Source organism: Aphelocoma coerulescens, chromosome 31, assembly GCF_041296385.1.
Source record: "Aphelocoma coerulescens isolate FSJ_1873_10779 chromosome 31, UR_Acoe_1.0, whole genome shotgun sequence".
In the NCBI taxonomy this organism is placed as follows: Eukaryota; Metazoa; Chordata; class Aves; order Passeriformes; family Corvidae; genus Aphelocoma; species Aphelocoma coerulescens.
In genome coordinates, this window is record NC_091044.1 from 1,339,432 (window position 1) to 1,350,951 (window position 11,520).

General features: G+C 61.6%; 1 protein-coding gene across 1 annotated transcript; it reads right to left on the reverse strand.

Moving 5' to 3' along the window:
* Positions 1-1,805: 1,805 nt before the first annotated feature.
* MON1B (MON1 homolog B, secretory trafficking associated) lies at positions 1,806-11,253 on the reverse strand. Its single transcript, XM_068998265.1, has 6 exons — positions 11,222-11,253; positions 9,579-10,730; positions 8,349-9,171; positions 8,090-8,237; positions 4,960-5,215; positions 1,806-2,028 (listed from the first exon to the last, which is right to left on the reverse strand). Exons 2-5 carry the CDS (start codon positions 10,609-10,611, stop codon positions 5,033-5,035), a joined length of 2,187 nt encoding a protein of 728 aa, XP_068854366.1. The 5' UTR covers positions 10,612-10,730; positions 11,222-11,253; the 3' UTR covers positions 1,806-2,028; positions 4,960-5,032.
* Positions 11,254-11,520: the final 267 nt, after the last annotated feature.

The following is an 11,520-nucleotide window of genomic DNA, read 5'->3' on the forward strand; positions in this document are numbered from 1 at the left end:
CACCTGTGTCCCCAGCCCCATCTGTATCCCCCAGCCCCACCTGTATCTCCCCAGCCCCACCTGTGTCCCCCAGCCCCACCCGTGTCCCCCAGCCCCACCTGTATCCAGCCCCACCCCTGTCCCCCAGCCCCACCTGTATCCTACAGCCCCACCCGTGTCCCCAGCCCCACCTGTATCTCCCCAGCCCCACCTGTATCCCCCCAGCCCCACCTGTATCCCGCCCCACCCCTGTCCCCCAGCCCCACCTGTATCCTACAGCCCCACCCGTGTCCCCAGCCCCACCTGTATCCCCCCAGCCCCACCTGTATCCCCCAGCCCCACCTGTATCCAGTCCCACCTGTATCCCCCCAGCCCCACCTGTATCCCCCCAGCCCCACCTGTGTCCCCAGCCCCACCTGTATCCCCCAGCCCCACCCGTGTCCCCAGCCCCACCTGTATCTCCCCAGCCCCACCTCTGTCCCCGGCGCAGGTGTCGGAGCTGCTCCCACTGCTGCTCTGTCCCTTCCAGGTCCTGCTGCTGCTCCAGGCAGAGCCTCCTGTGCCTGCGGGGCTCAGGGGTCACCAGGTGTGTTTGGGGGGCGGGCAGAGGTGGGCACAGGTGAGGTTGAGGAGGGTCACAGGTGTCCCCACTCACCTCTGACCTTTGCTCTCCACATCCTTCCCCTGCAGCCGCGCTCTCCACAGTGACTCTGGGGGGGTTGGGGGGTCAGGAGGGTGCCGGGGATCACAAGGGTTGAGGTCAGGGAGGTTGGAGGGGATCAGAGGGGCTGGAGGGCTCAGGGAGGATTATGGGGGTTCACAGGGGTCAGGGGGGTCCCTCTGAGGGGGAGGACACACAGCAGGGGTCACCCCCTCTGGGGGAGTTGGGGGCTCCACAAGGGTCAGGGAATTGTGGGGGTCAGGAAGGGTCTGGAGGGGTCAAGGGGGTCAGAGGTTCAGGGGGCACCAGGGGAAGGTTTGGGAGGGGGCACAAAGACCCCAGGGCCCCCTGGGCTCACCCTGGGCCTGCTTCCAGAGCCCCTCCAGCGCCTCTTCGTGCTGCTCCACTGTGGGGAGGGGGGAGTCAGCTGGGACCGGGGACTCCTGAGCCCTCTGTGCCCACAAGCCCCTCAGGGTCCCTACGTAGCACCCAACCCCACAGACCCCTCTGTGTGTCCCCAGCCCTCTCAGTGTCCCCCTCCAGACCCCTCTGTGTGTCCCCAGCCCTCAGTGTCCCCCTCCAGACCGCTCAGGGATCCCCCAGCCCTCTCAGTGTCCCCCTCCAGACCGCTCAGGGATCCCCCAGCCCTCTCAGTGTCCCCCTCCAGACCCCTCAGGGATCTCCCCAGCTCTCAGTGTCCCCCTCCAGACCCCTCAGGGATCTCCCCAGCTCTCAGTGTCCCCCTCCAGACCCCTCAGGGATCCCCCAGCTCTCAGTGTCCCCCTCCAGACCCCTCAGGGATCCCCCAGCCCTCAGTGTCCCCCTCCAGACCCCTCAGGGATCCCCCAGCCCTCTCAGTGTCCCCCTCCAGATCCCTCAGGGATCCCCCCAGCCCTCAGTGTCCCCCTCCAAACCTCTCAGTGTCCCCCCCCCAGGTGACTCACGCTGCTCCAGGTTCTGGCGCAACCCCTCACTGCGGTCTTGTGCCTTCAGCAGCTCCTGCGCCATGGCCTGACGGACTGTGGGAGCCGGTGGGATGGACAGAGGGACGTGTGGGACATGGGGAGATGGGGAGACATGGCGGGCACATGAGGGAGCATAGGAGGACATGAGGGACATGTGGGACACGGGAACATGGCGGGAACACAGGGCTCCTCAGGCTCACCTTTCTTCAGGCTGCGGATCTGCCTCAGCACCATCTCCAGCCGTGGGTTCCCCCCAGGGGGACCTGAGGGGGGAACTGGGCAGGACACAGGGACACTGTGTCCCTTAAGGACACCTGGGAGCACCTTGTCCCTGGGACGGGGGGACACGGGGACACACGGTGGTCTCAGGGGGTCTCGCCCGTGGAGCCCCTCACTGCGTGGGTCCATGTCCATCACTGCAGCCTGGAGGGACACGGTGGGGACATAGGGGTACATGGGAGGGAACATGGGCCACACGGGGGATGATGATGGTGGGCGCTGCTTTGTCCCCTCCTGTCGCCTTGTCATCTTCTTCGTTCCCCTTTTCCCACCCTCAGCCCCACGTTTTCTGTCACGTTTCACCATTTCCTCCCTCCTCTTTTCTCTCTCTTCTCCCCAGTTCCCCCCAGTTCTGTTGCCTCCTTCCTCCAGTTCCTGCCACCTCTGTCCCTTCCATCTCTGTCCTTCCTTTCCCTCTCCAGTCCTTTCCCCTCTTGCTCCATTTTCTGTCACCCATCCCCTTTCCAGTCCCCTTTTCACACTTTTTCTCTCTCGTGTCCTTCCACTTTGTTTCCTTTCATCACCCGTTTCCCCTCACCTTCTGCAGCTTTGTCAGCTCCTCCCCTTCCCTTTCCCTCACATTTTCCTGCTCTTTTCCCCTCACATTTTCCTGCCCTTTTCCCCTCAGCTTTTCCCCTCGGGTTTTCCTACCTTTTTCCTCTCACATTTCCCTGCCCTTTCCCCCTCATGTTTTCCTGACCTTTTACCCTCACATTTTCCTGCTTTTCCCTCTCATTTTTCCGTTTTCCTACCTTTCCCCCTCACGTTTTCTTGCCTTTTCCCTTCATATTTTCCTACCTTTTTCCTCTCACATTTCCCTGCCCTTTCCCCCTCAGGTTTCCCCCTCAGGTTTTCCTGCCCTTTCCCCCTCAGCTTTTCCCCTCACGTTTTCCCGCCCTTTCCTCCTCACATTTTCCTGCTTTTCCCTCTCATTTTTCCGTTTTCCTACCCTTCCCCTTCACGTTTTCCTGCCTTTTCCCTTCATATTTTCCTACTTTTTTCCTCTCACATTTCCCTGTTCTTTTCCCTTCATGACTTCCCACCCTTTCCCCCTCAGCTTTTCCCTTCATATTTCCCTGCCCTTTCCCCCTCAGGTTTTCCCGCCCTTTCCCCCTCACATTTTCCTGCTTTTCCCTCTCATTTTTCCCTGTTTTCCTACCCTTCCCCCTCATGTTTTCCTGCCTTTTCCCCCTCACATTTTTATGCTTTTCCCCTTCATATTTTCCTACCGTTTTCCTCTCACATTTCCCTGCCCTTTCCCCCTCAGGTTTCCCCCTCACGTTTTCCCGCCCTTTCCCCCTCAGCTTTTCCCCTCACGTTTTCCCGCCCTTTCCCCCTCACATTTTCCTGCTTTTCCCCCTCATTTTTCCCCGTTTTCCTACCCTTCCCCCTCATGTTTTCCTACCTTGTCCCCCCTCACATTTCCATGCCTTTTCCCTTCATATTTTCCTACCTTTTTCCTCTCACATTTCCCTGCCCTTTCCCCCTCATGCTTTCCCGCCCTTTCCCCCTCAGGTTTTCCCATCCTTTTCCCCTCATGTTTTCCCATTTTTTCCCCTCACATTTTCCTGCTTTTCCCCCTCACATTTTCCTGCTTTTCCCCCTCAGCTTTTCCCCGTTTTCCTACCCTTCCCCCTCATGTTTTCCTGCCTTTTCCCCCTCACATTTTCCTGCTTTTCCCCCTCAGCTTTTCCTACCTTTTTCCTCTCACATTTCCCTGCCCTTTCCCCCTCAGCTTTTCCCCTCACGTTTTCCCGCCCTTTTCCCCTCAGCTTTTCCCCTCATGTTTTCCTGCTCTTTTCCCCTCACATTTTCCTGCTTTTTACCCTCATTTTTCCTGTTTTCCTACCCTTCCCCCTCATGTTTTCCTGCGTTTCCCCTCTCACATTTCCATGCCTTTTCCCTTCATATTTTCCTGCCTTTTTCCCCTCACATTTCCCTGCCCTTTCCCCCTCACGTTTTCCCGCCCTTTCCCCCTCACATTTTCCTGCTTTTCCCCCTCATTTTTCCCCGTTTTCCTACCCTTCCCCCTCATGTTTTCCTGCCTTTTCCCCCCTCACATTTCCATGCCTTTTCCCTTCATATTTTCCTACCTTTTTCCTCTCACATTTCCCTGCCCTTTCCCCCTCAGGTTTCCCCCTCACGTTTTCCCGCCCTTTTCCCCTCAGCTTTTCCCCTCACGTTTTCCCGCCCTTTCCTCCTCACATTTTCCTGCTTTCCCCCCTCATTTTTCCCCGTTTTCCTACCCTTCCCCCTCATGTTTTCCTACCTTTTCCCCCCTCACATTTCCATGCCTTTTCCCTTCATATTTTCCTACCTTTTTCCTCTCACATTTCCCTGCCCTTTCCCCCTCGGGTTTCCCCCTCACGTTTTCCCGCCCTTTCCCCCTCAGCTTTTCCCCTCACGTTTTCCCGCCCTTTCCCCCTCATTTTTCCCCGTTTTCCTACTCTTCCCCCTCATGTTTTCCTGCCTTTCCCCCCTCACGTTTTCACACTTTTCCCCTTCATATTTTCCCCCTTTTTTGCCTCACATTTCCCCACCCTTTTCCCTCATGTTTTCCCACCCTTCTCCCCTCACATTTTCCCACCATTTTCTGTCCACTCTTCGCCCTCATTTCTGTCTCCTTTTCCAGCTGTTTCTGTCCTTTCTTGATGCCGTTTTCTGTTTCCTTTCCACCCCCAGTCTGTCACTTCTTCCGGCGTTTTCTCTTCCCTCTTTTCTGCTCCCTTCCCCGTCTATTTTTACCCTCCATTTCTAGTCACCTCTTCCAGCCTTTCCTGTCACATTTTCCCACCATTTTCTCACGTGTTTTCCCACTGAATTCTATCCCCTCATCCCTCTCTTTTCTGTCCTATTTTCCCTCTTTTCTGCCCCCTCTTACCCACCTTTTTCTGTCAGGTTTTCTCCCCATTTTCTCTCCCGCATTCCCCTCATTTTCAGTTCCCTTTTCCCCCCTTCTCCGTCCCATCTCCCCCCGTTCTCATCTCCTCTCTCCCCTTCCTTCACCTCCTCAGCCCTCAGGCTGTGTCCCTGCCATCCCCCCACCCCCGTGTCCCCGTCCCCCCGTCCCCTCACCCTTCAGGACGTGTCCCCTCATCCCCCAGTGCCCCCGGACTCAGGACTCTCCCCGGGGTCTCAGCGTTTATTGTCAGCCCTCGGGCTCGGGCCCCTCGGGGCGCGTGGGTGCAGCGGTGAACGGTGCCGGGTAGCGGATGAACAGCCAGTCCTCCTCCTTCTTGAGCCAGCGCAGCAGCTTGGTCAGCACCGCGATGGCGCCCGCCTTCGTCACCAGCGGGCTGAAGCAGCTGTACAGCTCGAACTTGCTGGTCACCTGTGGGAACCCACGCCCGTTAATGCTGGGACCTACTGGTGACACCGCCAGTGAGCATCCCATTAACTGTGGGATCTACTGGTGACAGCACCAGGGAACATCCCATTAACTGTGGGACCTACTGGTGACACCCCCAGTGAGCATCCCATTAACTGTGGGACCTACTGGTGACACCGCCAGTGAGCATCCCATTAACTGTGGGATCTACTAGTGACAGCACCAGGGAACATCCCATTAACTGTGGGACCTGCTGGTGAAACCACCAGTGAGCATCCCATTAACTGTGGGACCTACTGGTGACACCGCCAGTGAGCATCCCATTAACTGTGGGACCTACTGGTGACACCCCCAGTGAGCATCCCATTAACTGTGGGACCTACTGGTGACCCTTCCAGCGAGCATCCCGCTGACTGTGGGACCTACTGGTGCCACCACCAGTGAACATCCCATTAACTGTGGGACCTACTGGTGACACCGCCAGTGAGCATCCCATTAACTGTGGGACCTACTGGTGACACCGCCAGTGAGCATCCCATTAACTGTGGGATCTACTGGTGACAGCACCAGGGAACATCCCATTAACTGTGGGACCTACTGGTGACACCACCAGTGAGCATCCCATTAACTGTGGGACCTACTGGTGACACCACCAGTGAGCATCCCATTAACTGTGGGACCTACTGGTGAAACCACCAGTGAACATCCCATTAACTGTGGGATCTACTGGTGAAACCACCAGTGAGCATCCCATTAACTGTGGGACCTACTGGTGACACTTCCAGTGAGCATCCCATTAACTGTGGGACCTACTGGTGCCACCGCCAGTGAGCATCCCATTAACTGTGGGACCTACTGGTGACAGCACCAGGGAACATCCCATTAACTGTGGGACCTGCTGGTGACACTTCCAGCGAGCATCCCATTAACTGTGGGACCTACTGGTGACACTTCCAGCGAGCATCCCATTAACTGTGGGACCTACTGGTGACCCTTCCAGCGAGCATCCCGCTAACTGTGGGACCTACTGGTGACACCGCCAGTGAGCATCCCATTAACTGTGGGATCTACTGGTGACAGCACCAGGGAACATCCCATTAACTGTGGGACCTACTGGTGACACCACCAGTGAGCATCCCATTAACTGTGGGACCTACTGGTGAAACCACCAGTGAACATCCCATTAACTGTGGGATCTACTGGTGAAACCACCAGTGAGCATCCCATTAACTGTGGGACCCACTGGTGACACTTCCAGTGAGCATCCCATTAACTGTGGGACCTACTGGTGCCACCGCCAGTGAGCATCCCATTAACTGTGGGACCTACTGGTGACAGCACCAGGGAACATCCCATTAACTGTGGGACCTACTGGTGACACTTCCAGCGAGCATCCCATTAACTGTGGGACCTACTGGTGAAACCACCAGTGAACATCCCATTAACTGTGGGACCTACTGGTGACACCGCCAGTGAGCATCCCATTAACTGTGGGACCTACTGGTGACACCGCCAGTGAGCATCCCATTAACTGTGGGACCTACTGGTGACACCGCCGGTGAGCATCCCATTAACTGTGGGATCTACTAGTGACAGCACCAGGGAACATCCCATTAACTGTGGGACCTACTGGTGACACCGCCAGTGAGCATCCCATTAACTGTGGGATCTACTGGTGACAGCACCAGGGAACATCCCATTAACTGTGGGACCTACTGGTGACACTTCCAGTGAGCATCCCATTAACTGTGGGACCTACTGGTGACACCGCCAGTGAGCATCCCATTAACTGTGGGACCCACTGATGACACTTCCAGTGAGGATCCCATTAACTGTGGGACCTACTGGTGCCACCGCCAGTGAGCATCCCATTAACTGTGGGATCTACTGGTGACACCGCCAGTGAGCATCCCATTAACTGTGGGACCCACTGGTGACACTTCCAGTGAGCATCCCATTAACTGTGGGATCTACTAGTGACAGCACCAGGGAACATCCCATTAACTGTGGGACCTGCTGGTGAAACCACCAGTGAGCATCCCATTAACTGTGGGATCTACTGGTGCCACCGCCAGTGAGCATCCCATTAACTGTGGGACCTACTGGTGCCACCGCCAGTGAGCATCCCATTAACTGTGGGACCTACTGGTGCCACCGCCAGTGAGCATCCCATTAACTGTGGGACCTACTGGTGACAGCACCAGGGAACATCCCATTAACTGTGGGACCTACTGGTGACACTTCCAGCGAGCATCCCATTAACTGTGGGACCTACTGGTGACACTTCCAGTGAGCATCCCATTAACTGTGGGACCTACTGGTGACACTTCCAGCGAGCATCCCATTAACTGTGGGACCTACTGGTGACACCACCAGTGAGCATCCCATTAACTGTGGGACCTACTGGTGACACTTCCAGCGAGCATCCCATTAACTGTGGGACCTACTGGTGACACTTCCAGTGAGCATCCCATTAACTATGGGACCTACTGGTGACAGCACCAGTGAACATCCCATTAACTGTGGGACCTACTGGTGACACTTCCAGCGAGCATCCCATTAACTGTGGGACTTACTGGTGACACTTCCAGTGAGCATCCCATTAACTATGGGACCTACCCTACTGGTGACCCTTCCAGTGAGCATCCCATTAACTGTGGGACCTACTGGTGACACTTCCAGCGAGCATCCCGCTGACTGTGGTTATGCCACCACATCCCGTTAACGGTGGGACCTCCCGACAGCACCACGGGCCAGTGACACCCGTTAACTCTGCCACCTTCCCACGACAGCACAAACACGCGCTGCCGACTCCGGGACCTCCTGCCGGAGCTGCTTTCTGCTACCTCTGCTGCCGCCTCCTTCCCCGCAGCTCACCCAGGCCAGCAGCGTCTCCTTCTCAGCCACGTGGTAGAGCAGGCGCAGGGGCCGGTGCGGGCTGTGCACGCGGCTGTGCAGGTAGTGGTACAGGTCGAAGAGCCGGTGCTGCTCCTCCTCGCTGGTGTAGGGCTCCTCCAGCTCGGGGCTGCAGCCAGCGAGGGAAGAGGAGGGGGACACGGGCGTCAGGTGAGCACCGGCGACACCCCCGCCCCCCCCAATTCTGGGGTGTATTCCTCCCGCCCCCAAATCCCCGCACCTGGTGAACTGCGGCAGCTGCTGCATCTCCTCCGGCCCCTCCAAGGGCTTGTAGAGGAAGTGCCGGAGCTCGGGGGCGCCGGGGCGGGACGGGCCGTACCCCGCTCCCCCGCGCACGGCCGCGGCCAGCTCGGCCAGCCAGCCCTGCGCCCGCAGCGTGTCCTCCAGCTGCCGCCGGCACGCGGCCGCCGCGTAGAAGCCTTCGCGTTCCGTGGACAGCAGGATCAGCGTCACGCCGCCCTCCTCCTCCTCCTCCTCCTCCTCGCCCAGCCGCGCCGCGTAGGCGTAGAAATAGCCGTCGGGGTTGAAGCGGGGCAAGCACACGGGGGTCCACACCTCTCCCGCGCCCGCCCCGCCGCCCAGCAGGTTGAGCAGCAGGTGCAGGTCGCTGGCGCACAGCCGCCCGCCCTCGGCCAGCGCCCGCTGCCGCGCCGCCGTCACCAGGCGGCCCCGGGCCGCCAGCACGGCCAGGGCGGGCGCGGGGCGAGCGGCGGCGGCGGAGCGGCGCAGGGCCCCGGACACGGCGCGGCGCAGCCCCCCGGGCAGGGGCAGGCACCGCGCGGCCCCCAGCAGCAGCCGCCCGTCCGCCGCCGCCCCGCACAGCAGCCGGTCCAGCACGGCCTCGGCGCCCGCCAGCAGCCGGCGCAGGTCGAAGCCGCGGCGCCGCGCGAAGACGCGGGCGATGCCCCCGCGGGTCAGCAGCGACAGGATCTGCTCGTGCACGAACGCCAGCTCCCGCCGCAGCTGCGCCGCCGACTGCCGCGTGCGGGACACCGACACCAGCAGCAGCGGGCCCCGCTGCTCGAACACCAGCGTGCGGTCCTCTGCGGGGCGAGAGAGGGGACGCGGCGGTCACACGAGGGGCGCGGGGGAATGGGTGTTTTTTGGGGGGGGGAGGCAGATGTAGCTGCGTGGGTGTTGTTAGGGGGAATGGGGTTGGTTTTGGGTGGTTGTACCAAGGGAGGTTGTTTTTTGGGGGGGTGGCAGTACGCTGGAAGGGGGTTGGGGGGGGGGGGAAGAGAGATTTGGGGGGCTGGTTGTACCTGGCGGGGCTGTTTTGGTAGATTCGGCTGTAGATGGGAGAGGTGGTTTTGGGGGGTGGGATGTTGTGTTTGGAGGGGCTGTTTTGAGCAGGGATGGCTGTTCCTGTGGGGGCTGGCTTCAGGGGTACCCGGGGGTGGGGTTGTGCAGGTTTGAGGCTTCCATATCCACCCCCCCGCTGCCCCCGTACCGGAGCAGATGGCACGGATGGCGTTGCCGCCGCTCTGGATGAAGGACACGAGGGCCATCATGACACCCATGGTGGCCGCCAGCGCCTCTTCGTTGCCGTGCCGGGAGTAGATCGGCTTCCCGGCCTCGCTGAGCACGAACACGTGTTTGCGCCGCGCCCGCCAGCCCGCGGCCGCCACGTCCTCGTCCGCGCCGCGCCGCCCGCCCGGGGCCGACGTGGCCGCCACCGCCGTCACCGCCGCCGTCACCTCCTCCTCTTCCTCCCCGGGGTGACACGCTGGGGATGTCACTGCCGCCGTCACCTCCTCCTCTTCCTCCCCGGGGTGACACGCTGGGGATGTCACCGCCGCCGTCACCTCCTCCTCTTCCTCCCCGGGGTGACACGCTGGGGATGTCACCGCTGCCGTCACCTCCTCCTCTTCCTCCCCAGGGTGACACGCTGGGGATGTCACCGCTGCTGTCACCTCCTCCTCTTCCTCCCCAGGGTGACACGCTGGGGATGTCACTGCCGTCGTCACCTCCTCTTCATCCCCTACGGGAGGACACGCTGGGGACGTTACTGCCACGGCCATCTCCTCCTCCTCACCAGGTTGAGCGCCCGGGGATGTCACTGTTGCTGTCACTGCTGCCATCACCTCCTCCTCCTCCTCCTCCTCCTCATCCCCAATGGGGAGACACTCCAGGGATGTCACCGCTGTGGTCACCTCCTCGTCCTCACCGGGATGACACCCCTGGGACATCATTATGGCTGCTTCTGCTGTCACTGCTGCCACCACATCCTCGTCCCTGCCGCACGGCCCACCTGGGGATGTCATGGCCACTGCCACCTCCTCCTCCTCCTTCTCACCGGGGTGGCACCCCAGGGACACTGTGGCTGCCACCACTGCTGCCATCTCCTTGTCCTCCTCACCCGCGGCAGGGTGACACGTGGGTGACGGCATGGCTGCCACTGCTGCCACCTCTTCCTCCTCGTCCTGCCCGCTGTGGCGGTGACCACTCGGGGCCGCCGTGTCCTCTGTCCTCACCGGGTCCATCTCTGCCACACCTGTGACCAGCAGGGGGCGCCGGGGCGGTGCCCGCGCACCTGAGCGGCCCCACCCTGCCCCCACCCAGGGAGGGTCCGGGGTCCCGGGCGCTGCCCCCGCCAAGGCACCTGTGGGGGGCGTGGGGTGGGGTCAGAGGGGGCGGGGCTCCACAGGCCCCGCCCCGCCCCCCAAACCACCCGCTGTGGCCACACCCCCTGCCCCACCCGGTAGCCCTGGTGGTCTTCCCACTAGGCCACGCCCACGGGCACCAAGCCACGCCCCCACCGAGCCTCACCCCGGAACACCCCACAGCCACACGTGTCTCTCTGGCCACGCCCACACAGCAACAAGCCCCGCCCCCTGCACGCAGCACGGCCCGGTAACCTCGCCCCCGGGGGGGGGAGGGGGGGGTCTGCTAAGCCACGCCCCCAGCAGTAGCCACGCCCCGGGACCCTCGGGGCCGCCCCGCCCCCTCACAAAAGCCCCGCCCCCCGGCGCGATCGCCCCCCGGCAGCGCTGGCCACGCCCCCGCGCTGGCCCCGCCCCCGCCGTGCCCGCCCCCTCCGGCCCCGCCCCCTCCGGCCCCGCCCCGCGCTGTCCCCGCCCCGCGCGCGCTCACCGGCCCCGCTCCCGCTCCCGCCGCCACCGCCGCTTCCGGGGCCGCCGCGCCGCGCGCCCCGTGACGTCACCGCGCCACCACCCCCACCAATCAGCGCGCGGCGCGGGGGAAGGGGGCGCGGCCGACGCACGCCGACCAATCAGCGAGCGCGGGGCGGGGCCGAGGGGCGGGGCCTAGGGAGTGACGCCTCTTTTGGCGGGAACTCCCGCTCCGCCCCCTTTCCGCCTTAACCCCTATGACGTCACACGGGGCGGGGCCTGCACAAGGGGCCTCGTGACAAGGGGCGGGGCCAGAGGGGA